General features: G+C 43.4%; 1 protein-coding gene and 1 pseudogene across 3 annotated transcripts in view; both read left to right on the forward strand.

Moving 5' to 3' along the window:
- The first annotated feature begins 16,936 nt into the window (after positions 1-16,936).
- The window catches only part of RPRD2 (regulation of nuclear pre-mRNA domain containing 2), a 107,083-nt gene continuing 96,501 nt past the window's right edge, over positions 16,937-27,518 (forward strand). Inside the window, exon 1 of one of the 3 annotated variants that reach the window (XM_075561207.1) lies at positions 16,937-18,115. In XM_075561207.1, coding sequence (XP_075417322.1) covers positions 17,911-18,115 — 205 coding nt within the window. In that variant the 5' untranslated portion in view covers positions 16,937-17,910. The remainder of the gene's footprint in view (positions 18,116-27,518) is intronic. The other 2 variants (XM_075561216.1, XM_075561223.1) reach the window with 2 other exon arrangements.
- The window catches only part of LOC142429218 (nascent polypeptide-associated complex subunit alpha pseudogene), a 33,929-nt pseudogene continuing 24,726 nt past the window's right edge, over positions 18,316-27,518 (forward strand).

Raw genomic sequence — 27,518 nt, forward strand, 5'->3', positions numbered from 1 at the left:
GAACAAAATGGATCAGGAAGTGTTTTAGAGATAAGGGAGGAGGGAAGAGATAGGTGTTTCTCTCTTAACTTTCAGTAGACAGTTACAAAATAAATTAATTACCTCTGGTTTTTGGCTAGTCTTTCCAGGAAATCAGTTCCTCAAATGTTTGTATGTATGGAATATATGTTGTGAGGCCAAGGAAGATGTAATGGATTGATTTGTAAACTGGAGCACAATTTGGGTACTTAGTTCATATCTTCTCTTTCCTAAATTCAAAACAAAACAAAATCCTTTTGTAAAAGACAATGTATACTTCAATTTTTTTTCCTCTTCTGAAAATCTCGTTTTCTTAGGAAACCACTAGGTGTGGTTCTGCTTCATTTAGTGTTTCTGGCTTGATTTAAGAGCATTTGGCTCAGAGTAAGTATCCATTGAAGTCTGAAATTCCTATACTCATCCTTTCCCTTCGTATTGCCTGTTGGGGATGAATTGGGAATAAATGTGGACCAAAGAGAGGAGCAATTGGAACCCATAACCCTGCCAGGTAAAGCTTACTAGGAAGTAGTATTGGGGAAGGATTCTTAACAAAAAGTCAAAACAATCTATTGAAAAGTTAATACATTTCACACATGATAATTGGAAGTTCCCATTTTAAGGTGATAGGGAACAATTAAAAGGCTTTAAGGGAAAATGTACAATTTTAAGAAATAATCAGAATAGCCTAGACTGTGAGGTTTTAAGTCCTGAAGCTGAATGAAATCTTTTTAAAAACATAGCTAGTCAGAACACGGCTATGAAATCTCTTGAGTGTCTCTTGGTAATATCTGTAACTGTGAAACTTTGGAGCCAGAGACTTAAACTAGTTTTTGGTAATTTCCTAACTAGAGAGATTCGAAAAGGAAAGTTTATTTTTTTTAAGTGTGTGTTTTTTTATGAAGTTGCTACAAAAATGTGTAAATACTTCAAAAGTATATTGATTGCATAAGATTTAAAAAGAATGCACTATTTTTATATGTATACATAGATAATTTATTATCCAGCACCCATCTGCCAATTTGTAACACTGGTAGCTTGTATATTACTGTGGTTCTGGAAGCTATGCCACTGATACTTCAAATGCCAGCAGGGTCACTTATGGAGAAGAGGTTTCAGCAGAGCTTCCCGTCTAAAATAGATTAGGAATAAAGGTGATCTTCCAAGAATTAGCCAATGAAAACGTTACTGATCACAACAGAACCTTGTATCACTCACTTGCTTTGGACAAGTCATCAGATCAACCGGTGGAAGAGGACGACCTGTGTGGTAAAGTAGGAGATGATGGATTAGCACAATAGCTGCTGTCAATGAACTTGAACATGCTGCCACTTGGAAAGACGGCGGGAACAGCAGCACTTTTCTATTGTACTGAATGCCACCATATGTCAGAGAGCACTTGGTTGCAGTTTTCATCATTGTTCCGTGTAAAGTGCCCAAAATGAGACAATCGCCCTGCAACCTTGAGGAAATTTATCATCTCCATGTTCCTTTAGGAGTTTGTTGACTTTTCATTGTTTGACTTCATACTGTGTTGAGCGTTGTGCTCAGTATCACCTCTATCAATACAACCTTTTGAGGGAAGAAATGAGAAGTGAGGAATCTAAGCCTTAAGAGGTCAAACGATTTGCCCAAGATGCAGCTTAATTTAAAGCTAGTTTTGTTTGTAGTGTGAACTCTGTCCCCAAGCACATACTGCTTTATTTCTGAAATAAGAGGATTGGAACAGAGAGGTTCTTTCAAATGGATGTGAGTGAGTGATTAAAGTAGTCCCTACCTTGGGTTAATGTTATCACTCAAAATCCTTTGTGAATTTTAGTAATTTCGTAATCTTTAAATCCTTTGAATATTTTGCAGCAGTTACTTTGTCCTCTTCAGATAGTGTTAGAATGATTTTTAAAAGCTATTTGAGATTTAGGATGGAAAATAAAATATGGCAAATTTAGGTGTAGCTTTCTTGATTAAATGTGATAATGACCTTTTTTTTTCCTCACTGTGGCCCTGGTGGTGGTGTGGTTATGTACCAGGGTGTCAACTGCGTAAGGTCACCAGTTCAAAACCACCAGTCGCTCTGTGGGAGAAAGATGGGACTATCTACTCACGTCAACAATTAGTCTCAGACACTCACAAGAGCCCTGCCCTATAAGGTCACTGTGAATTGGAATCAACTTGATGGCAGTGAACATGTGGTTGAACCTTGATGAAATTCCGAAAATATAAAATGTCGATGTCATTAGATGTGTGCAGTGACTTCTGAATAAGGTGATTCTGTAACAATACTGCTTGGGAATTTACAATTTCACCCAGTTGGTATGATTAAGGAAGTTTGCATGAAAGAGAAGCAAGATAGCTTTTAAAGAATATGCGTTTTATTAAGCGGAGAGCATTTTCTTAAAAGACAAATGTAAACATCTATTTAGAGAATAATTTTTTAGAACTCGGTACCATGGAGTGAAGACATTTGAGATAATTCTAGAAAGTTAGAATCATTATGGAAAGTAACTAACAATTTTTAGTTTTGAAGTAGGAGATGAATCTGATAAAGAGGCAACTAATTAGGATGTTGTTAGCATGCAATTCCTTAGAACCCCCAATCAAACATTGCCATTGAGTCAGTGTTGGCTCACAGGAGCCCTGTGGTTTCTGAACCTGTCACTGATGTCGAACGCCCAGTCTTTGTCCAGCACAGCGGCCTACCTCACCACTACACCACCAGGTCTCCCCGGTTCACTACAAAGGTAACAGTACTTCAACCAGGTAGAGGGCAGGGGAGAGGAGAAAGGAACTTATGTGAGTGATTTCTAGGTAAAAGTATTCTAAAGTTTAACAATTGGATGGAAAGGGTGGAATCACAGGTAACCAGACTGTCCAACCTGAATGTAAGTAACAGACTGAATCTTTGGGAGTCTATCAGAGGAGGACTAAATATGGGACTTTGGCAAACACACAGGTGAGAAAGCTAGTAGGAGGCAGAGGAAAGGCAAACCACAGCTGTGCAATGGATTCTGACTCTCACTGCCATCAAGTCCATGTGGACTCAACAAGCCCATAGGACAGGGTGGAACTTACTCCCCAGCTGGCCCTGAGGGTTTCTGAGAGAGAGGAAATCGTTATGGAAACAGAAAGCGCCCCTCCTGTGAAGCAGCTGGGGGAGTTGAATCACTGATCTTGCAATTAGCAGCCCCAAACCTAACCCTTTGCCATCAGGGTCTTTCTACACTTGATCTTAGCCAAAAGGCCGAGAAGCGATACCATCAGGGTCTTTCAATGGCTGCATATATGCGGTGCTTGCCAACCACCCCGGGGATGGGCTAGTTGGCAAGTGTCCCACAGCTCTGTAGGGATTCAGAGCAACGCCACTCAGCTGCTTAACGTCCTGTCCAGAAAAGCCCAGCACTCATACTCTGTGGGGTGCCAGCACTGTGGTTATCTTACACGGCGGCATAGAAAGCCCACTGCACCATCTTGCACCACATGGCACCATTTTGGGGATCTGTTGCTGTCATTTCTCTTCCAGTGGACCCTGCCATGGTTGTTGCTGCTTCTTGTCATCTTGCACTAGCTCTGATGTTATAACTCTAGCTCCTGAGTCTAGGTGGTTCTCAGCCCAGGGGCCCTAGATTCAAAAGGCACCCTGGGTTTCAAGCTCTTCTAGATGGTAGTAAGGCCCCATTTCAGCCTCTGTGATTGGCTCATTTTGTGTCTAAGTGAATGTCAAAACTGACCATACACCTTATTTACATAGTCCCACCCACATTTATCAGAAGTTACAAGACAATGGTTAGAAGGGGTATAGTAATAGTTATTTGTTACACAGCACCATATTCTCTCATCTTAAAAACAAAAATATCCTTAATCTCACATTTCTCTCCAGCCTCACTTCCATCTTTCTGCTTTGATTTCTGAGAGCATTTATTTCTTGAAAAATAAAAGGTCGTCAATAAGAGCTGTCTCCTCTCATCCTTTATAGAGGTTCTCCAATCACTCCGCTTCACGGAAACAGCTCTTTTCAGGGCTACCAATGGTCACAGGCTTCCCAAATCCAATCCTTAGCTCACTCTTCATCTCATGCAAAGATGAGTATTCCTTCTTTCTGGACACATTTTAATCACTTGGCTTGCAGAACGTTCCTCTCTGAGTTCTTTTGCTGGTCATGCCTCTCCATTTTCTTTACAAGTCGCTCCTTATATCTCAGTCCTTGGACCTTTCTCCTGTCTACGGCCACTTCCTAGGTGGCCTCATCCATCTCATGGCTTTATATGCTTACATTGCTTTTTCTTGCCTGGATCCCTTCCCTGAAAGTGTCTAGTGCTTCTGTATATCAGAAACCTCAAACTCAATTCAACTCCATAACTGAAATTTCAATCCACACTCCTCCCAAGACCGCTCCTCCCAATCTCCTTGCATGGTTCATCTGAGAAAATGGCAACTCCAGTCTCCTAGTTCATACACTTAAAAAAAAATCATTTTATTAGGGTCTCATACAACTCATCACAATCCATACATACATCAATTGTGTCAAGCATATTTGTACATTTGTTGCCCTCATTATTCTAAAAACATTTGCTCTCCACTTTGGCCCCTGGCATCAGCTCCTCATTTTCCCCCCTACCTCCCTTCTCCTCCCTCCCTCATGAACCCTTGAAAATTTATAATTTATTATTATTTTGTCATGTCTTACACTGTCCAACATCTCCCCTCACCCACTTTTCTGTTATCCATCCCCCAGGGAGGAGGTTATATATAGATCCTTGTTATCAGTTCCCCATTTCCACCTCATCCTTCCCCCCCATCCTCCCTCCCCCTTCCCCAGTATCACTACTCTCACCACTGGTCCTGAAGGGATCATCTGTCCTGGATTCCCTGTGTTTCCAGTTCCTATCTGTACCAGTGCACATACTCTGGTCTAGCCAGATTCGTAAGGTAGAATTAGGATCATGATAGGCGGGGTGGGGGAAGGAAGCATTTAGGAACTAGAGGAAAGTTGTATGTTTCATCGTTGCTACACTGCACCCTGATTGGCTGTTCTCCTCCCTGCGACCCTTCTGTAAGGGGATGTCCAGTGGCCTACAGATGGGCTTTAGGTCTCCACTCTGCACTCCCCCTCATTCACAACGATATGATTTTTTTTTATTCTGGTGATTCCTGATACCTGATCCCTTCGACACCTTGTGATCACACAGGCTGGTGAGCTTCTTCCATGTGGGCCTTGTTGCTTCTGAGCTAGATGGCCGCTTGTTTACCTTCAAGCCGTTATGACCCCAGGTGCTATATCTTTTGATAGCTGGTCATGATCAGCTTTCTTTACCACATTTGCTATGCAATGTCTTCAGCGATCTTATCGGGGAGGTGAGCACAGTTCATGCAGTCTTATTGAGGGTAAGATCACATCTAAAGGGATAAAAATTGGTGCTTAGACTGTGGGGCCAGGGTGTGGCACACCATCAGACTTGACCAGAAAAACACTCCTAAAGGTCAACAAAAAGACCTTGAACTATTAATAGGCATTCCTTTTTTTGTTATTGGTATTTTTTGCTTTGTTTTCTGTCTTGTTTTTGTACATATTATTGTCTTTGCATGTCTATCTAGATAAGATAGGTGGGATAAACAATCCAGAGGAGAAAACAACAGGCCCCCATGGTTGGGGGCGGTGCAGGGAGAGGAGATGGTACACAGGAGAAAGGAAATGGGTGTTAATAAACCAAGGGAAAAGGAACAAGTGATCTAAAACCAATGGGCAAGGAGGCTATAGGAGGCCTGCTAGGGCTTGATCAAGGGCAATGTAACTGAGAGGAATTACTGAAACCCAAATGAAGGCTGAACATGATAGTGGGACAAGAGGAAAGTAAAAGGAAACAGAAGAAAGAGCTAGAAGGTAAAGGGCATTTATAGAAGCCTAAATACAGGCATGTACATATGTAAATATACTTATATATGACAATGGGGAAATAGATCTATGTGCATGTATTTACAGGTTTGATCTATGTGAATGTATTTACAGGTTTAGTATTAAGGTACCAGATGGACATTGGGCCTCTACTCAAGTACTCCCTCAATGCAAGAACACTTTGTTCTATTAAACTGTCATTCCATGATGCTCACCTTTCCTAAACGATTGCTGAAGACAAAACAGGTACATAAGCAAATGTGGTGAAGAAAACTGATGGTGCCTGGCTAGAAAAAGATATAGCGTCTAGGGTCTTAAAGACTTGAAGATAAACAAGTGGTCCTCTAGCTGAGAAGCAACAAAGCCCACATGGAAGAAGCACACCAGTTTGTGTGATCATGAGGTGTCGATGGGATCAGGTATCAGGAATCAAAGACCCAGAACAAAAAATCATATCATTGTGAATGAGGGAGAGTGCGGAGTGAGACCCAAAGGCCATCTGTAGGCTACTGGACATCTCCTTCTTGAAGGGTCACTGGGAGGAGATAAGCCAGTCAGGGTGCAGTGTAGTGCCCGTGAAACATGCAACTTTTCTCTAGTTCTTTTTTTTAATCATTTTATTGGGACTCATAAAACTCTTATCAGAATCCGTACATAAATCAATTGAGTAAAGCATCCTTATACATTCAGTGCCCTCATCATTCTCAAAATTCACCTTCTGCTTGGGTTGCTGGAATCAGCTAATTTTCATTTTCCCTCCCCCTCCCTCCTTGCTACCCCCCCCTCATGAATCATTAATAATTTATAGATTATTATTTTATCTTATCTTACACTGCCCGGCGTCTCCCCTGACCCACTTTCCTGTTGCCCATTCCCAGAGAGGAGATTATATGTAGATCCCTGAGATCGGTTCCCCTTTTCTATCCCCCCCCCATTCCCTCCCGGTATTGCCACTCTCATCATTGGTCCTGAGGGGTTCATCTGTCCTAGATTCCCTGTGTTTCCAGATCCCAACTGTACCGGTGTGCATCCTCTGGTCTAACCAAGTTTGTAAGGTAGAATTTGGATCATGATAGTTGAGGGGGATTTTCTCTAGTTCTTTAATGCTTCTTCCCCCCCACTATCATGACCCCAATTCTACCTTACACATCGGCTAGACCAGAGCATGGACACAGTACAGATAGGAAATGGAAACAAAGGGAATCCAGGCAGATGAACCCCCCCAGGACCAGTATTGAGAATAGTGATACCAGGAGGGTAAGGGGAAAGTGGGGTAGAAAGCAGGAACCAGTCTCTATGATCTACATACAACCTCCTCCCTGAGGGAAGGACAACAGAAAAGTGAGTGAAGGGCGACATCAAATAGTGTAAGACACGAAAAAATAATTTATAAATTATCAGAGGTTCGTGAGAGAGGGAGGGGAGAAAATGAGGAGCTGATACCAAGGCCTCAAGGAGAAAACAAATGTTTTGAGAATGATGATGGCAACACATGTACAAACGTGCTTGACACATGGATGGATGGATGGAGTATGATTAGAGTTGTACGAGCCTCCAACAAGTGATTTAAAAAAAGCAACCTTGGGGTTATACTTTACTCTTTTGTTTTTCTATCCCACACAAATCCATGAGCAATTCTTCTCGACTTGACTTCCCAGTATATCCAAGGTCTGACCACGTGTCTCTTTTTGTTAGAACCTTGGGTCAAACCATGGCTTTCTTGTCTGAGTCATCCCAGCCCTAGTAGCTTCCTTATTAGCTACTTTAGAATTTTCAACATAGCTTTGAAAAGCTCACGTGACCTTTTCTGTTTAATAACGTTTCTGCTTAAAAGGGCTCCCCATCTCAGGGCTAAAAAGTCAAGGTCCTATTTACAAGATCCTTCATGAACGCTCTTCTCTCTCATTCAGATCTCATATTTGACCATTGTCTGTCTCTTACTCTCCACTAGCCACACTGGTGTTCTGTTCTCTCTTTAATATGACAAGATATGACTGTTTTAAGACTCTCACACTTGCAGTTGCTTATCTCTCTCCTTCTCAGCCCTGCCCCTCCTCTCCTCCCTACACCCACATCTGCTTGGTCAACGTGTCCTCAGCGATCAGATAAAATGTCACCCCCTTCTAGGAGCTTTTCTGGGGCTCCCTACCACCATCACCATATCACACTGGGTCACTGTTCCACTTAGTCCTCCACAAATCTTATCATGGTCTCAAAAATGCTTGTCTTCTTTTGTCACTTTCAAAAATAATCAGAATACAAAGACATGAAAACTGGGTTTATTTCTAATCATCTATAAGCTTGCTGAGTGATTGATCATTTTGTTTCCAGATAGTAGCTCAAAAGCACAATTACGAGAGAAAAAAGACAAACCTCTAAGTTAGATCAAGACAGTAACACAGTACTTAATGCTGTGTTGGCAGGAGAAGGGCTGGTGGGAGAGGTGTCGTCTGGAAAGCCCCATGGGCAGCTCTACTCTAGCCTATGCGGCTGTGAGGAGCTGCAGTGGCCTGAAGCAGTCAGTGTGGTTTGATGAGCGGGGGATGCCTGAGTGTGTCTGTATGAAGAAAATGAAGAGAAAACATTCCAGAAGGTTGGAGATTTATTTAAAGGAAGCTTAAATACATTTTGCTTCATGAATACAAGTTTTCCCGCTGACAAATACAAAAACTAACTTCTGCAACATTGGCTCTTCATCCATTTGTAATGATGAGACCCCTAGAAATAAATAAAAAGTAAATAAACAGCATGTTTTTCATTAAGTTATTAGGTAATGGGAGCACTGATGACATAGTGGGCTAAGTGTAGGCTTCTCACACGGGGTTCGCTGTTTAGCCCCCAACAGCATCGTGGAGACGATGGTGCCATCTGCTCCTACGAAGGTTTACTGTAGGAAACCCCAAGGAGCAGTTCTGCTCTGCCGGGGGATGCGGTGAGCTGGAACCCAACAGCTGGTAGTGGGTTTAGTTTGGGTTTAATGCTGCAGAGCAGTTTTTAGGGGAGAGAGACAGAGAAAGAGAGAGAGAGAGAGAGAGAGAGAGAGAGAGAGAGAGAGAGAGAGAGAGAGAGAGAGAGAGAGAGAGAGAGAGAGAGAGAGAGAGATGAGTAAAAGGAAGCCCATCAAAATAAAGTGATTTTTAAAAATTTCTTCATACCAGTACCAGTCAATTCCAGAGGGAAGGGGTTTTTTTGTAATCATTTTATTGGGAGCTCGTACAACTCTTATCACAATCCATCCATTGTCCCAAGCACACTTGTACGTATGTTGCCATCATCATTTTCAAAGCATTTTCTCTCCACTTGAGCCCTTAGTATCAGCTTCTCAATTTTTGCCCCTCCCTTCCTCCAGAACCCTTGATAAATTACAAATCATTATTTTTTCATGTCTTGCACTGTCTGATGTCTCCCCACACCCCCTTGTATGTTGTCCATCCCTCTGGGAGGGGGTTATAGGTAGGTCATTGTGATCGGTTCCTCCTTTCTCCCCCCACCTTCCCCTTCCCCTCCTGGTATCGCTACTCTCAATATTGGTCCCAAGGAGTTTATTTGTCCTGTATTCCCTGTGTTTCCAGCTCTTATCTGTACCTGTGTACATGCTCTGGTTTAGCCAGATTTATAAGGTAGAATTAGGGTTATGATACAGGGTTGGGGGGAAGCATTCAAGAACCAGAGGAAAGGAGGGAGGGAAAAAAAAAAGAGGACCTGATGCAAAGGGCTTAAGTGGAGAGCAAATGCTTTGAGAGTGATTAGGGCAAAGAATGTATGGATGTGCTTTATACAATTGATGTATGTATATGTGTGGATTGTGATAAGAATTGTATGAGCCCCTAATAAAATGTAAAAAAAGAAAAGAAAAAAGAAAATGATGAGGGCAAAGAATGTACAGATGTGCTTTATACAATCGATGTATGTATATGCATGGATTGTGGTAAGAGTTGTATGAGCCCCTAATAAAATTGTTCAAAAAAAAAAAAAAGAACCAGAGGAAAGTTGTATTTTTTTTTTTTTTGGAAAGTTGTATGTTTTATTGGTGCTACACTGCACCCATACTGGCCCGTATTCTCCCCACAACCCTTCTGTAAGGGGGTGTCCAATTGTTTAGAGATGGGCTTTGGGCCTCCACTCTGTACTACCCCCCTCATTCACATTATGATTTTTTGCTCTGGGTCTTTGATGCCTGATACCTGATCTCATAGACACCTCATGATCACACAGGCTGGTGTGCTTCTTACATGTGGGCTTTGTTGCTTCTGAGCTAGATGGCCACTTGTTTATCTTCAAGCCTTTAAGACCCCAGATGCTATACCTTTTGATAGCCGGGCTCCATCAGCTTTCTTCACCACATTTGCTTATGTACCTGTACTGTCTTCAGCAATCGTGTCGGGAAGGTGAGCATCTCAGAGTGCCAGATTATTAGAACAGAGTATTCTTGTGTTGAGGGAGTACTTGAGTAGAGGCCCAATGTCCATCTGCTACCTTAATACAAAACCGATAAGCATATATACATAGATCTATTTCCCTATCATTATATATAAATGTATTTACGTATGTACATGCCTGTATCTAGACCTCTATAAATGTTCTTTGCCTCCTAGTTCGTTCCTCTATTTTCTTTTGTTTTCCTCCTGTCCCACTGTCATGCTCAGCCTTCATTTGGGTTTCAGGAATTCCTCTCAGTTACATTGCCCTTGATTAAGCCCCGCCAGACCTCCTACAACCTCCTGGACATCGACCCTTGGTCACTTATTATTCCCTTGTCCCCAGGCCTGTTAACTCCCATTTCCTTTCTCCTGCCTCCCCCTCTCCGATGTCCCCCCTCCACGAACTGTTGTCCCATTGTTCTCTCTTCTGGCTTGTTTACCTCATATGGTCTTTTAAAAAAATCATTTTATTGACAGGCTCTTACAAATCTTATAACAAATCCATCATTTGATTGTATTATGCACCGTTGCACATATGGCTGTTTTGTTTTGCTTTGGTGAACTGTACAATTATTTATTTATAAATCATTTTATTGGGGGTTGGTACAACTCTTATCACAATCCATACATACATCCATTGTCTCCCTTCACTCACATTTCTGTTATTTGTCCCTTTTTAGGGTGAGCTATGTATCCAACCTTGTGATGGGTTTCCCCTTTCTTCCTCCCACCCTCATGATATCATTACTCCCATTAGTGTTCCTGACTGAGGGCTTTATCTGTCCTGAATTCCACTTGTCGAGCGTTCTAATATGTGCCAATGTGTGCACAAGGTAGAACTGGGTCATGGTAGTGGGGTGGAGGGTGCGGGGAGAGGAAGCATTCAGGAACTAGAGGAATGATGTGTGTTTTGTTGAGCTGTGCTGCACCCTGGTTGAATTGTCCCTTCCTTGTAACCCTTCTGTGGGGGGATGTCCAATTGCCCACAGATGGGCTTTGGGTCTCCACTCCAATGCACCTCTTTCACATTGATAAAATTGTTTGTTTGGATCTTTGATGCCTGATACCTGATCCTGTGGATACCTCATGATCATACAGGCTTGTGTGCTTTTCTCGTGAGGGCTGATTTGCTAGATAGGGGATTTTTGTCTGGATTGGTCTCTCCGCCTAAAAGAGGACTTGGCACAAAGATGTCCAACCTTTTGTTGTTGTTGTGAATTCATGATACTGGTCAAAGATCCAGGGGCCCTGCTGGTATAGTGGTTACTCCCTGGGCTGCCATCTCCAAAGGCAGCGGTTAGAATCCACCCGTGCTCCACGGGGCGACACAGGGCTTTCTACTCCAGAATGAGTTATGTCCTTGGAAACCCCAGGAGGAAGTTCTATCGTGTTGACATTGACTGAATAGCAGTGAGCTTGGTTTTTTAGTTTAGATTTTAATTAAGGAGCCCTGGTCGCCTAGTAGTTACAAGTTGAAGTGCGATCCACAAGGTCTGCAGTTAGATGACACCAGCCGCTTCACAGGAGAAAGACTGGGCTTTCTATTCTTTTATTTTTTTGCATTTTATTAGGGGCTCATACAACCCTTATCACAATCCACACATATACATACATCAATTGTATAAAGCACATCCATACATTCCCTGCCCCATTCTCAAAGCATTTGCTCTCCACTTAAACCCTTTGCATCAGGTCCTCTTTTTTCCCTCCCTCCCCTCTCCCCCCTCCCTCATGTGTCCTTGGTAATTTATACATCGTTATTTTGTCATATCTTGCCCTATCCAGAGTCTCCCTTCCCCCCCTTCTCTGCCGTCCCTCTCCCAGTGAGGAGGTCACACGTGGACCCCTGTAATCGGTTCCCCCTTTCCAACCCACTCACCCTCCACTCTCCCAGCATCGCCCCTCACACCCTTGGTCCTGAAGGTATCATCCACCCTGGATTCCCTGTGCCTCCAGCCCTCATATGTACCAGTGTACAACCTCTGCCCTATCCAGCCCTGCAAGGTAGAATTTGGATCATGGTAGTTGGGGGGAGGAAGCATCCAGGATCTGGGGGAAAGCTGTGTTCTTCATCGGTGCTACCTCGCACCCTAATTAACCCATCTCCTCTCCTAAACCCCTCTATGAGGGGATCTCCATTGGGCTTTCTATTCTTGTAAACAGTTAGTCCCGAAGCTCCCGAGGACAATTCTACCCTGCCTTACTGGGCCGTTGTAAGTGTCATCAACAGTATAGCAGTGAGTTGTGTTTGGTTTGGGTGGCGTGGTGAATGATGTGCCGGGTGGCTAACCGCTGCTCCCTGAGAGCGAAATGAGGCTGTAGCAGAGATTTACAGCCCTGGAATCTCTTGGGGGCAGCTCTGTTCTGCCCTATCGGGTCACTATGAGTCAGATTGACTTAGTGGTCAATGGCTTGACTACATGACGGAATCCCCTGGTGAGGCGGTTTAGTGAGTGTTGGCCTAATTGCAAGGTTGGTGGTTCAAACCCATGAGTCGCTCCTCAGGAGAAAGATGAATCTGTCTGCTCCTCTAGACATTTATAGCCATAGAAACCCTGTAATTGCTATGCGTCTGAATCCATTCCATATATAAATTGGAGGAGCTGTTAACGGGACCTTAAGGAAGACACAGTTAAACACATGACTATTAACCAGAAGGGTAACCCACCAGCCTGCTCTGTGGGCAAAAGATGTGGCAGTCTGCTTCAGTAAAGATTTGCAGCCTTGGAAAACCCCGACATTACAAAAATGACATACACAGTTAAAAAATTAAATATTGTTGCAATTGACCCACGGTAATTTTTCTCAGCTCTGAATGTAGCAGATCCCTTATCTCGAGGCCAGCCTAGTTGGGAGACGCTAATACAAAGAATAGAAATGCAATAATTGCATGCAAGAGGCCTTCAAAACGTTGACAGAAAAAGTGAAATGAAAAAACAGTGGAATTTTCCCCTGAAAATTTTGAAGCCCTCTTCTATGTTCTGTGGAGACCAAAAACCAACTCACAAAGTAGTAGCTCTTAAATCAACTCTAGTCCATCACAGGGACCCTAGGTCTGTTAGAGTGGGTTTTCCATGGATTTGGGGGGAGGTAGTCCGCCATGTCTTCTTCCAAGGTGCCTTTGGGTGGATTCAACCTCCTGCTTTTTGGTCAGCAGCGGAGTTTGTAGACCATGTGCAGCACTCAGGTGTGCCAGGACAAACATAAAGGCGTACAAACAAGCAAACCCCCAACCCACGACTGCAGAGTCGAGCCTGCTTCAGTGACACTGCAGAGGTTTCCAGAGCTTTGTCCATCTTTACGGGAGCAAACACACAGCAGCGCTCAATCTGCTCGGTTACCTACGCAGATGCAATGCATCCGTTAGTCTGCTGACCTAATACACTTGCTAAGGTTCTTGAGCGAGAAAGACAGGGCTTTCTACTCCTGTGAGGAGTTAGTCTCCGAAACCCACAGGGGCTGTTCTGCTCTGTCCTATAATAAGGTGACCAGACGACCAGGTGTCCCGCGGCGTTTTAAAAAAGTCCCGATTTTTGGAAAGAATGCACAAGCTAGGGAACGGCGGGAGAACGGGAAGGGAATATACGGTTTTCGCCAGGATATGAGTTTTATATAATTTTTGTTAATTTTATAATGTTAAAGTTTAATAACAAATAATTGTTGAGAACTGATTAACCAGAAATGCTTATCAAAGTTCGCACTGTTGATCAATTGTTAGAATCTGACCACCATTGTTTGGACTTAAGGAACAATGTCATTTTTTGGCATTGGCAACAACACATCGTACTGCGCGCTAGTGCTAGTTAAACAAGCGATGTCAACAAATCAGCTATTCAGATCATTTAGGTAAGTAATTTATTTATTTCCTAAGTTCATAAATTTTCTTGAATTTAGCAGAGAGTACTCGTATTATTTATATTTTATAGTGGCGGCAAAAAGTCTAGCGCTGGCCTTGAAAGTGACACAACTTACATTACGGCAAATTCAGAGAAAAAATAATACAAGTTAGAAAAAAATACAAGTTAGTATTGTTATTATTTGGAAAGAAATATATGATTAAAATTAAAATAATTTTAAAAATACAGTTACTTTATAACAATTAAATTTAATTTATAAACTAACAATAAAATATGTTCATGTAATTATGTACCTACCTGCTGTGTTTTTAAGCAATATGTATATAATAGTTTATCATTTGAAAATTTTTTTTTAGATTTTTAACATAATGAGTAAAAAAAGAGGATGCAAATTCAACGATGATCTAAGACGTGAATTTCCTTTTATTAAAAAAGCCAAAAGTGATTACATGGTAAAATGTGAGAAATGTAATGGTGAATTTTTCTATTTCGCAAGGCGGGAAGAATATTTCAAAGCACTTGGAGACACAGAAACATAAAAGATATTTAAATACTGCTGCATCTTCCTCCAAAATACAGGAATTTTTCTGGAAAACAACTTATGGAGACAAAGAAAAGAAATTAGCATTAGCAGAAGGACTTATGTCTTTTCATGCTATTAATCACAATCATTTCTTCAGATCGATGGACTGTACATCACAAGTTGTCAAAAAGTTAATCAACAAATAATTTGCCTGTGCTAGAACAAAATCCGAGGCAATTGGGTGTAATGTGCTTTCCCCATATGCATTTTCAGAATTAAACAAAAATCTTGAAAAAATTAATTTTATATCCATATATTGACACGTATTAATTTTATATCCATATTGACACATCTAATCATAAGGATATAAAGTTATTTCCAACCATTATTAGATTTTTTGATTCGGAAACTGGAATAAAAATTATCATTTTAGATTTCATTTCTGTGCCCGGTAAAACTTCTGAAATAATTTTCAGTTCCATTATTTTTTTGGAAAAAAGCCAATTTAAAACATAAAACGATTGCATATTATGCAGATGTAATGCAAATTTTGGAGGAAAAGTGAGAAGGGGTACAAATAGTATTTTTTATAAACAAAAACCTTAATCGAAACATTATTGGTGTTGGTTGTGCAGCGCATGTAATACAAAACATCAAACAGCTGATTTATTGCCCGTAGACGTGGAAAATATTGTTATTAAAATAACATGTGAGAACTATAACAAATTCTTGTTGAAATGCTTAAAGAATTTTGTGAAACTGTGGAAGTTGAATATCAGAAAATACTTGGACACAGCAAAACGCACTGGTTAGCTATTTTGCCAGCTGTTGAAAGAATTTTGAAAATATACGAACCTTTGAAATCCTACTTTCTATCACAGGATAAATGTCCTAGAATCTTAGAAGAGTTTTTTTAAAAAGAGTTTTCAAAAATTTGGCTAGAGTTTGTACACAATCAAGCAGCTCTTTTTCAAAATGCTATAAAACTTATTGAAGGTGAGAAAATTTCAGTAATCGAAGTAACAAATGAAGTTAATAATTTAAAATTTCAGTGTCAAGAGCAGTTAGAAAGTAAGTTTCTTCCATTAACTATCCGTAATATAGTATACGTCAGCTAGAAGAACAAGGTGCAATAAATCATGCAGATATCATGAATCATGTTAAAAAGTTCTATACTAATGCATAGATTTAGAAGAGTGAACGGTACATTACAATGATATTGAACATTTTCATTGGGTTACATTAAAACAAGAACTTAATTGGAATGATGTGCAAAAATCATTTGATCATATTACTCAAAATGTCCCATATAGTAGTATTTCCAAAAATGATCTTTCTAATGAGGTATCATTATTAAAAAATATATGGATAAGGAAAAGGTTAAGTCTTGGGCATCAGCAAAAATCACAATAGAGAACAAATGGTTAGAAATATTTCATCATTTTGAAACAAATCACGTTCCATACAATAATGCACTAAAAATTGTGGTATACGCGCTGTCCTTACCAGGAACTAAAGCTGCGACTGAACGCGTTTTTTCTATGGTAAATAAAGTGTGGACATCAGAAAAATTACAATTAAGTGTTGAGACTTTGAAAGCCATTTCATGTGAGAACTATAACAAATTCTTGTGAAAAATTTCATGACCTTTTAAATGACAGCAAACTACTATAAATATTCACTCAAATGAGAAATATGCCCAAGAATAAAATACTATACATAATTTTTAATCTATATTTGTAAATTGTACTTATGTTGAAATTTAAAAAATAGATTACAATACTATTTTTGCGTTCCATAAAAATTTTTGTTGCTCCATATAGACCAAATTTTTAATCAAGAACCCCCCCTCCCAACCCCCAGTCCATGGTGTCTCGCTTTACCAATGTTAAAATCTGGTCACCTTATCCTATAAGGTCGTTATAAGTCTGTATCGACTCGATGGCAGTGAGTAAAGGTTCTTGAAAACTATCATGCAATCGTGTGATTTTAGCGAAAGTGAAGTCATATTTTTGCCTCTTATTTCTTCTTGACTCCACAACCTTACGGAGGGCTTTTTCCTTTCCCCTCACGCTCCCCCTTCTAAGCAAGTGGTCAAGCAGCTGCGACTGGCTCGGCCCACGGGGAGTGGGCAGTGACGTTGCAGCCCGGCGATGGCGGAAGGAACGGCTTGCTGGGTCGGCGCATGCGCAGCGCGCGTGGCCCGCAAGATGGCCGCTGCTCGGTCCATCCGGTGTCGTTGCTCCGTGGAGCCAGCAGCGGCGGGGGCCGCGGCGACACGGGGATAACAGTCGCCGCTGACTGGTGGGAGCTGCGTTCTGTGAGCTGAATAACCTTGAGCAACCGACCCCGCCGGAGAGCGAGACGCGGTGGAGCCCCTCCCCCAAATCTCTCCTTAGCTCGACCAACTCCCTTTGCCCTTCCCTCCGGTTTACCCCTCCCCCCGCCGCGGGCGCACGGGGCTGCTGCGCAGGCGCACGAGTACTCCGAGCGCCTTCTCCGGCCCTGGGGGCGGGGCCTGAGGGCTGTTGCGCGCGCTTCTCCATCTTGTCTTTCGATTGGCCGGCTTGCCCCGCCATCCACTCTCCGGCTTTCTGGGTTGAGAAGGAAGCGGGGGAGGAGAGGCGGGGCCTAGCGGCGCGTGCGCGATACTGTTGCTGCCCCTCTGCTGCTATTGCGTTGCAAAAAAAAAAAATCCCGACTGGGGCGCCCGGGGCCTTTTCTGTGCTCGGAGGGTCTAAAAGAACTAGGAGTCTCCGACCGAGAGGGGACAGTGGGTCGTGTTCAATTTAAACTGGTAGCCCCCGGCCCCTCTGACAGGAGCGTGCGGATCGGGCTCGGAAAGTCCTGAGTGTTGCGAAGCGAAGGCTATGAATCCATTCGTGTCAGGACCGGCGTCTTTATAAGGGCTTCTCGGGACCTTTTCTCCCGCGTGACTTCCGTGACTACTGCCTGGTTCAAGCACGGTCCCTCGCACAGTCTCGATCCCCCTCGGAGCCCCGCAGCCCCTGCCTGCGGCGGGCGGGAGCCGGCAGCGTGCCCGCGGCTGGCCGTCGGGTCCGCACCGCCCGGAGCGCCCGCGCGAGCCCGCCCCCGGCCGCCCTCCCGCCCCTGCCTCCACGCACTCGCCAGGTTGTTGTGCCTGCGCCCGCCGCCGCCGCCGCCGCTCCCGCCGGAGCAGCAGCAGCGCCTGTGGAAACTGGGAAGATGGCGGCCGGCGGCGGCGGAGGCAGCAGTAAGGCCTCCTCCTCGTCGGCCTCGTCGGCCGGGGCTCTGGAGTCCTCGCTGGATCGGAAGTTCCAGGCGGTGACCAACACCATGGAGTCCATTCAGAGCCTGTCGTCGTGGTGTATCGAGAACAAGAAGCACCACGGCACGATCGTCTACCACTGGATGAAGTGGCTCCGCAGATGTGAGTGGGGGCGCCGTGGGCAGGGGAGAGCGCGGATGGCGGGGACCCCGCGGCCCGGACGCCTGCGCCCCAGCCGGGGAGCCGCGGCGGCGCCCGTCGCTAGGGCGGCCGGCAGCGCGACCCTTCCCCGGAGGCGGCAGCCCGGCGCGCCGTGACCTTGGGCTGCGGGGCCCCGGGCGGGCGCGCTTTCTGGCTCCGTGATGCCCGCGGCTCGGGAGCGGGCCGTTGCCGTGCCTCAGGTTGGCGGGACGGGTCGGGTCGGGTCGGGTCGCGCGTGTGTAGCTGTGGTAGGCCTTGCCGGGCTGACGATTTGTTTGCTTCTTTCGGCGCGACACCAGCCGTGGCTTAGGCGGTGGTGAACCCACCCACCCTCCCCGCCGCAGCTTATTTCCAGCGGACCTAAAACTTGGGCGCTAAGGGAAGGCCGCACCTGCGTGAACCTGAAGAAAAAGCAACATGTGTCCCAGCGAGGGTTGGGCGACCACCTAAGGAAGTCACCCTGTGCCTGTGTGTGTGTGTGTGTGTGTGTGTGTGTGTGTGTGTGTGCGTGTGCGCGCTGCAGGAAGGAAATACTGAAGGAGCTTGGTACTGACCAGAGACAACTGGGGTACGATGGTCAGTAGCTTCATTAATGCTCTCAAGTGGAAACGTACCCATCTACGAATTATTAACCATACATTCCTTTTAAAACACGGAGATGAATTTGATAGTCAATCAAAACAGGATAGCTGCCTTTTGAGTGTATAGTACTCTCTATCTCCAACCCCCCCCCCCCCCCATTACTACTTGTTTTATTTGGCCTTCCCTGTGAAGTTTTTTTCTCTTTTCACTCTGCTACTTTACTACGAAGAGGGGTATTAAGCTGTCAGGAAGCATGGGTTTTTTTGCAAAGGATTTCAAAGCTTGCTGGAGGGAAGTGTGTGGAAGTCACTACTGTTTCCTGCTGGAAAGAGAGTGTGAACCCTAACTCCATGTATCCATTTAGGTTTTAGATGTTTTATTACTTGTGTATGGCCTGTCATCAGTGAGGTTCATCAGCCAATTATTCTTGCCCGCGTAGTGTTTTGGTTTGTATTTACCTTTCGGGTGAAACAGATAATGCTTCCTAAATATTTCTAAATACTCACACTTGAAGACATCTGTGTTTAAGGTTATGGTTCAGAGAGACCTTTTGTGGTTCTTGGACTTAATGCTGAACAGTTAGAACGTCTAAGACACTATTACCTGTCTACCAGTAGTATATGTATAGTTGCTTTCTTGCTAACAGGTAAAATTAGAACATCCAGTATTAAATAGTCTTAAACCACAGTCATCATCAAAGACTCCTACATTGAGTATCTGCTGTGTGCTGAACCCTTTGTCACTCAGTATACACCTCTTTCTTCCTTAAAAATAACTCCAGAAGTAGAGTTTGAATTCACTGATTTACGGATGAGACAGCAGAGACTCAGAAATGTTAAGTTGTTAAAGTTGCACAGTAATGGCAATGGTCACATGTGACTGTAAAATAGTGTTTTCACTTTGTTTTTAATAATCTTAGTGCATTCATCTATATACTGGTTACCCCAGTGTTAGCAAGTAGTGTACTACTTAGTGAGCTTGAAAACATATTCTCCATCCTGTTTTAAAACATCTTTGCTAAATTATACAAGCATATAACTCTTCCTACCTTTGGATTTTGATGTTTTAACTAGATGGTTATAGCATTTGCAAGAAGTTGGGCCCCATTCCTGCTTTGTGGGAGCACAAGTGACAACTGCAATAATTTTTCTAGTTAGCAATAATGAGATATTTACTTAAAGACAGTCATTTTTTTGCCCTGCAGTTGTTACTTTGTTGAAGTTTATTATCCTTGTTGATATCTTTTTTCTTCCTAAATATTAATTTATTTTGTTTTTGTTGGGAAGACATGCGGTCGGTCCCTCAGAAAGGTTATGGAAAATCCCACTGCCTTTTACTTCCATTTTTCCATGAACTTGTCCAGTTTGCCTTTGAGTTGTGTGCAGTCACTCTCACCCTTCCTTCCTTCATTAACATAAACTTAATGTTCTTAAAGATTTTCCCTCCACTCGTCTTTCAAGTTGCTTTTGTCACTGGGAGCTCATGTAGATTAAATAGTAAATAGAGCATAATATATAAGGCAGACCTTTTTTACTACTTCAACTGAATTATTTTTTTAAAATCATTTTATTGGGGGCTTGTACAACTCTTATCACAGTCCATACATCCCTCCATTGTATTAAGCACTTTTATGCATTCGTTGCCATCATCATTCTCAAAACATTTACTTTAAACTTGAGCCCTTGGTTTCAGCTCCTCATTTGTTCCCCTCCCTCCCCCTCCCTCCTCCCTCTTAAACCCTTGATAATTTCTAAATTATTATTTTGTCATATCCTACACTGTTTGGCTGTCTCCCTTCATGCACTTTTCTGTTTATCTCCCAGGGAGAAGGTCACATGCAGATCCTTGCAATAGGTTGCCCCTTTCTACCCCACCCTCCCTCCACTCTCCCAGTTTCTCCACTCTCACCACTGGTCCTGAAGGGATCATCTGTCTTGTATTCCCTGTGTTTCCAGTTCCTATTTGTACCAGTGTACATCCTCTGGCCTAGCTGGATTTGTAAGGTAGTATTGGAATCATGATAGTGGGCCTGAGGGGTGAGAAACATTTAAGAACTAGAGGAAAGTTGTATGTTTCATTGTTGCTACACTGCACCATGACTGGCTCTTCTCCCCACAACCCTTCTATAAGGGGATGTTCAACTGGGTCTTGGGTCACCAATCTGTACTCCCTTTCATTCACAATGATTTGATTTTTGTTCTTTGATACCTGATACCGAGCCTTGTGATCACACAGGCTTGTGTGCTTCTTCCATGTTGCCTTTGTTGCTTCTGAGCTAGATGGCCACTTGCTTACCTTCAAGCCTTTAAGAACCCAGACGCTGAATCTTTTGATAGCCAGGCACCATCAAATTATTGTTTTGTCATATCTTATACTGTCCAATGTCTCCCCTCATCCACTCTTCTGTCCATCCCCCAGGGAGGAGGTTATATGTAGATCCTTATAATTGGTTCCCCATTTCTACTCCACCTTCCCTCCACCCTCCAGGTATCACCAGTCACCACTGGTCCTGAAGGGGTCATCTGTCCTGGATTCTCTGTGTTTCCAATTCCTACCTGTACCAATGTACATCCTCTGGTCTAGCCAGATTTGTATGGTAGAATTGGGATCATGATAGTGGGGGGAGGAAGCATTTAAGAACTAGAGGAAAGCTGTATGTTTCATTGTTGCTACCCTGTACTCTGACTTGCTGGTCTCTTCCCTGCGACCCTTCAGTAAGGGGGTGTCCAGTTGGCTACAGATGGGCTTTGGGTCTCCACTCTGCACTCACCCTCATTTACAATATGATTTTTTCCTCTTTGATGCCTGATCCCTGATCCCTTCAACACCTCATGGTCACAAAGACTGGTGTAACTCTTCCATGTGGGCTTTGTTGCTTTTGGGCTAAATGGCCTTTAAGACCTCAGACGCTATATTTTTTGATAGCCGGACACCATCAGCTTTCTTCACCACATTTTCTTTTTTTTTAAATCATTTTATTGGGGCTCGTACAATTCTTTTTTTTTTAACAATTTATTGGGGCTCATACAACTCTTATCACAGTTCATACATATACATACATCAATTGTATAAAGCACATCTGTACAGTCTTTGCCCTAATCAATTTTTTTCTCTTTTCTTTTTTTTACATTTTATTAGGGACTCATACAACTCTTATCACAATCCATACATATACATACATCAATTGTATAAAGCACATCCATACATTCCCTGCCCCAATCATTCTCAAAGCATTTGCTCTCCACTTAAGCCCCTTGCATCAGGTCCTCTTTTTTTTTTCCCTCCCTCCCCTTTCCCCCCTCCCTCATGTGCCCTTGGTAATTTATACATCGTTATTTTGTCATATCTTGCCCTATCCGGAGTCTCCCTTCCCCCCTTCTCTGCTGTCCCTCTCCCAGGGAAGAGGTCACATGTGGATCCTTGTAATCAGTTCCCCCTTTCCAACCCACTCACCCTCCACTCTCCTCACCACATTTTCTTATGCACACATTTGTCTTCAGTAATCATATCGGGAAGGTGGGCACCCACTGATAAGATTTTTTATTCTTTGATGTCTGATACCTGGTCCCTTCTACACCTTGTGGTCACACAGGCTGGTGTGCCTCTTCCATGTGGGCTTTGTTGCTTCTGAGCTCGATGGCTGCTTGTTTACCTTCAAGCCTTTAAGACATCAGACTCTATATCTTTTGATAGCCGGACACCATCATCTTTCTTCACCACATTTGCTTATGCACCCATTTGTCTTCAGCGATCATGTTGGGAGGGTGTGCATCATGGAATGCCAGTTTAATAGAATAAAGTGTTCTTGCATTGAGTAAGTACTTGAGTGGAGGTCCATTGTCCATCTGCTGCCTTAATACTAACCTATAAATATATGCACGTAGATCTATTTCCCCACCATCATATACAAATATGTTTACATATGTACATGCCTCTATTTACACCTCTATGAATACCCTTTGTCTCCTAGTTCTTTCCTCTATTTCCTATGTTCTACTATCTTGCTCAGCCTTCATTTGGGTTTCAGTAATTTCTCTCAGTTACGTTGCCCTTGCTGAATCCCTACCAGGTTTCTCACACCCTCCTTGCCACTAATTTTGGATCACTTGTTGCACCCCTGTCCCTGGTTGATCAACACCACCTCCTTACCCCCGCCTCCCCTTCTCCCATGTCCCCCTGGAACCATTGGTCCTATTGTTTTCTCCTCCAGAGTGTTATCCAGCCTATCTTATCTAGATAGATCTGTAGAGATAATAATATGCACCCAAAATCAAGGCATAGCAAGACAAAGTGACGAATGAGAACACAGTGATGACAACAAAAAAGAAAAACAATGACCCATAAAAGAATAAGTTAATTAATAAAATAAGAAAAAAATTGAAAAAGAAAGAAAAACCTCTAAATAGATCAAGGTCTGATTTTTTTTTTTTTACCTCTAGGCGTATCCTCCAGTCAAGTCTAATTGGGTGCCATCCTCTGGCCCCAGAGTCTATCCTTAGCACTCCTTCCGGAGCTCCCCGTTCTGCACCCCCCCTACCCCCACCCCCGTTGCTCTGGTGCAAGTCTTTAGTGTTTTGTGGTGGTGTTGCAGGGTCTGTCTCAGCCAATCCCGACACTGAGTCTCCAGTGTTGTCCCCTATAAGGCCATGGGTCAGCGAGGGACGTCGTGTCTTATAGTGGGATCAGCCTTATGGTCCACTCTGTGCAGTGGCTGTTCGGAGTGCGGATATCATCCTTGAGGCCTGGTGGGCCAGGATGTGCTCCCCTCTCTCTTCTTCCCCCTTCATTTGCTCCCGTGTGCTCTGATCAGACATGTCCTTCTCCCTAGCTGCAGCTTCAGTGCTGTCCTCTCAAGTGAATTCTGCTGGGGGGAGGGGCAGTTGTTCACACAGCAAGCCCCTCCACTGGCTCCCCTCTCCATGCCAGCATGCTGCATTTGCACCCCAGAACACTGGATTTAAGGCTGGGCTTGATTTCCCTGTGGAGACACAAACAATACCCTCCCCTTGGGTGTGTCAGTGCCCTATTCCCCTGCTACACATCTCTCTTTTTAAATTTTCACTTCTTCCCCCCCCTCACCTCCTTTTTAGTTGGCTACCATATGTATCCCTGGATTTGGTCTGACCCCTGCCATACTACCTGGACCTCACCCATGGAGTGTTTGTGTACAGTAGCTTTTTCCCTGTGCCCCTTTTGCATTTTTCTTTTCTTTATAAACTAGCCTCTCACCATCTCATTTTAAACAATGTTCTGACTGTTCTTCCAAGACGCCTTTGTTGTCTCTAATTGTCTTCGGTACTCTCAGTATTCTTTGCCAAAACTGTAATTCAAAGTACCAATTCTAGCCTAGTCACTGCCCAGCATCCACATGCCTATGAGGAGATGGAAATACCATGGCTTGGTTCAGGTGTACTGTCGTCCTCACAGTGACGTCGTTACTTTCAGCTTTTCAAAGAGGTCTCCTGCAACAGATACGCCCAATCAAAACTTCATTAAAAAAAAAAAAAAGACTTCATTTAGTTTCTTGACTGCTTCCATGAGCATTGATTGTGGATCCAAGTAAAGTGAAACTTTTGACAACTTGTGTTGTTCTCAGTTTATCCTGATCCTGTCTGTGGTTCAGTTGTAAGCCACTTTGCATTAAGTTTCAGTCCCTATGAAAAAAGAGTGCAGTCCTTGATCCTCCTTAGCCAGGGCTTCAAGTCCCCCTTGCTGTCCACAAGCAAGGGTGTGTCATCTGCATATCACAGGTTGTTAATAAGCTTCTCTTTCAGCCTGATGCTGCATTCTTCATATAGATTATTTGCTGAACACATAGATTAAGTGTGGTGAGAGGATACCACACTGACACACACTTACCCTGATTTTAAACCATGCGATTGGCTGTTGTTCTTGAGAATAATTGCCGATTGGTCCATATACAGTAGGATGAACTAGAAAGTAGTATATTCATACCTCTCTTTTTAAAAACATAAATCATTTTATTGGGGGCTCATACTGCTCTTATTACAACACATACATACATAATGTTGTATCCAGTACATTTGTTACCATCATTTTCTTAAAAAAATTTTTTTTAATTAAATATTTTTATTGGGACATCTTACATCTCTTATCACAATCCATACATTCATCCAATCATAATACTTCTCTTTTTTTACATTTTATTAGGGGCTCATACAACTCTTATTACAATCCATACATATACATACATCAATTGTATAAAGCACATCCATACATTCCCTGCCCCAATCATTCTCAAGGCATTTGCTCTCCACTTAAGCCCTTTGCATCAGGTTCTCTTTTTTTTTTCCCCTCCCTCCCCGCTCCCCCCTCCCTCATGTGCCCTTGGTAATTTATACGTTGTTATTTTGTCATATCTTGCCCTATCCGGAGTCTCCCTTCCCACCCCCCTTCTCTGCTGTCCATCTCCCAGGGAGGAGGTCACATGTGGATCCTTGTAATCAGTTCCCCATTTCCAACCCACTCACCCTCCACTCTCCCAGCATCGCCCCTCATACCTTTGGTCCTGAAGGTATCATCCACCCAGGATTCCCTGTGCCGCCAGCTCCTATATGCACCAGTGTACAACCTCTGCCCTATCCAATCCTGCAAGGTAGAATTCGGATCATGGTAGTTGGGGGGAGGAAGCATCCAGGATCTGGGGGAAAGCTGTGTTCTTCATCGGTACTACCTCGCACCCTGACTGACCCATCTCCTCTCCTAAACCCCTCTATGAGGGGATCTCCAGTGGCCGACACTTGAGCCTTGGGTCTCCACTCTGCTCTTCCCCCTTCATTCAATATGGTATATATATATATATATACACACACACATACATACACACACACACACACATATACATATATCTTTTTTTTTTTTGTATGATGCCTTATACCTGGTCCCTTTGGCACCTCGTGATTGCACTGGCCGGTGTGCTTCTTCCATGTGGGCTTTGTTGCTTCTGAGCTAGATGGCCGCTTGTTTATCTTCAAGCCTTTAAGACCCAGACACTATCTGTTTTGATAGCCGGGCACCATCAGCTTTCTTCACCACATTTGCTTATGCACCCATTTGTCTTCAGGGATCCTATTATGGCATAATACTACTCTTATATTGTTTCTTTTTTTATCATTTTATTAGGGGCTCATACAACTCTTATCACAATCCATATATACATCAATTGTGTAAAGCACATTTGTACGTTCATTAACCTCATCATTCTTAAAACATTTGCTCTCCACTTAAGCCCCTGGCATTGGTTCCTCATTTTTTCCCCTCATTCCCCGCTCCCCATTCCCTCATGAACACTTGATAATTTATAAATTATTATTTTGTCATCTCTTGCCCTGTCCGACATCTCCCTTCACCCACTTTTCTGTTGTCCGTTCCCCAGGGAGGAGGTTATATGTAGATCTTGTAATCGGTTCCCCCATTCCAACCCACCCTCCCTCCAACCTCCCAGTATCGCCACTCACACCACTGGTCCTGAAAGGATCATCTGTCCTGGATTCCCTGTGTTTCCAGTTCCTATTTGTACCAGTGTATATTCTCTGGTCTAGCCAGATTTGTAACGTAGATTTGGGATCATGATAGTGGGAGGATAAGGATTTAGGAACTAGAGAAAAGTTGTATGTTTCATCTTTGCTACATCATACGCTGACTGGCTCGTCTCCTCCCCGAGAGGATGTAAGGAGATGTCCAGTAACCTACAAATGGGCTTTGGGTCTCCACTCTGCACTAGCTCCTCATTGACAATGATAAGATTTGTTCTTTGATGCCTGATACTTGATCCCTTCCTCATCTCGTGATCACACAGGCTGGTGTGTTTCTTCCATGTGGGCTTTGTTGCTTCTGAGCTAGATGGCCACTTGCTTACCTTCAAGTCTTTAAGACCCCAGACGCTTTATTTCTGGCTTTCTTCACCACCTTTTCTTATTCACCCTCTTTGTTTTCAGGGATTGTGTGGGGAAGGTGAGCATCATGAAATACCAGTTTAATAGAACAAAGTATTCTTGCATTGAGGGAGTACTTGAGTGGAGGCCCATGTCCATCTGCTACCTTAATACTAAACCTATACATATACGCACATAGATCTATTTCCACATCCTCATATCAAAAATATTTATATATGTACACGCCTTTATTTAGACCTCTATAAATGCCCTTTGCCTCCTAGCTTTTTCCTCTATTTCCTTTTACTTTCCTCTTGTCCCACTATCATGCTCAGTCTTCATTTGGGTTTCAGTAATTCCTCTTGGTTAAATTACACTTGATCACGCCCTACTAGGCCTCCTGCACCCACCTCACCACCGATTTGGATCACTGGTTGGTCCTTTGTCCCTGGGTTTGTTAACACCACTCCCTTTCCCCCTCCTTCCCCTCTCCCATGACCCCCCGGAACTGTCGGTCCCGTTGCTTTCTCCTCCAGATTGTTCATCCAGTCTATCTTACTTAGACAGTCCTGTGGAGATAATAACACGCACAAAAACAAGACAGAAAAACCAAGCAACAATATACAACAAAACAACAACAGCAGCAAACCATTAACAAAAAACAAAACACAACGAGAAAGAAAAGCTTGTAGTTAGTTAGTTCAAGGACTGTTTGTTGGTCTTTAGGAGTGTTTCCAGTCGAGTCTGTGGAGATGCCAAGGTCTTGACCCAATGTCTGTTTTTGGGGACCTTGTTTCTCTGTTCCTCTTGGTGTTCTGTTCCACGCCCTTAGTGTTTTGCCTCGGTGTGGCGGGGTCAGATTGGGTGCAATTCCCACACTGTGTCTC

The sequence above is a fragment of the Tenrec ecaudatus genome, chromosome 1 (assembly GCF_050624435.1).
Source record: "Tenrec ecaudatus isolate mTenEca1 chromosome 1, mTenEca1.hap1, whole genome shotgun sequence".
Classification (NCBI taxonomy): domain Eukaryota; kingdom Metazoa; phylum Chordata; class Mammalia; order Afrosoricida; family Tenrecidae; genus Tenrec; species Tenrec ecaudatus.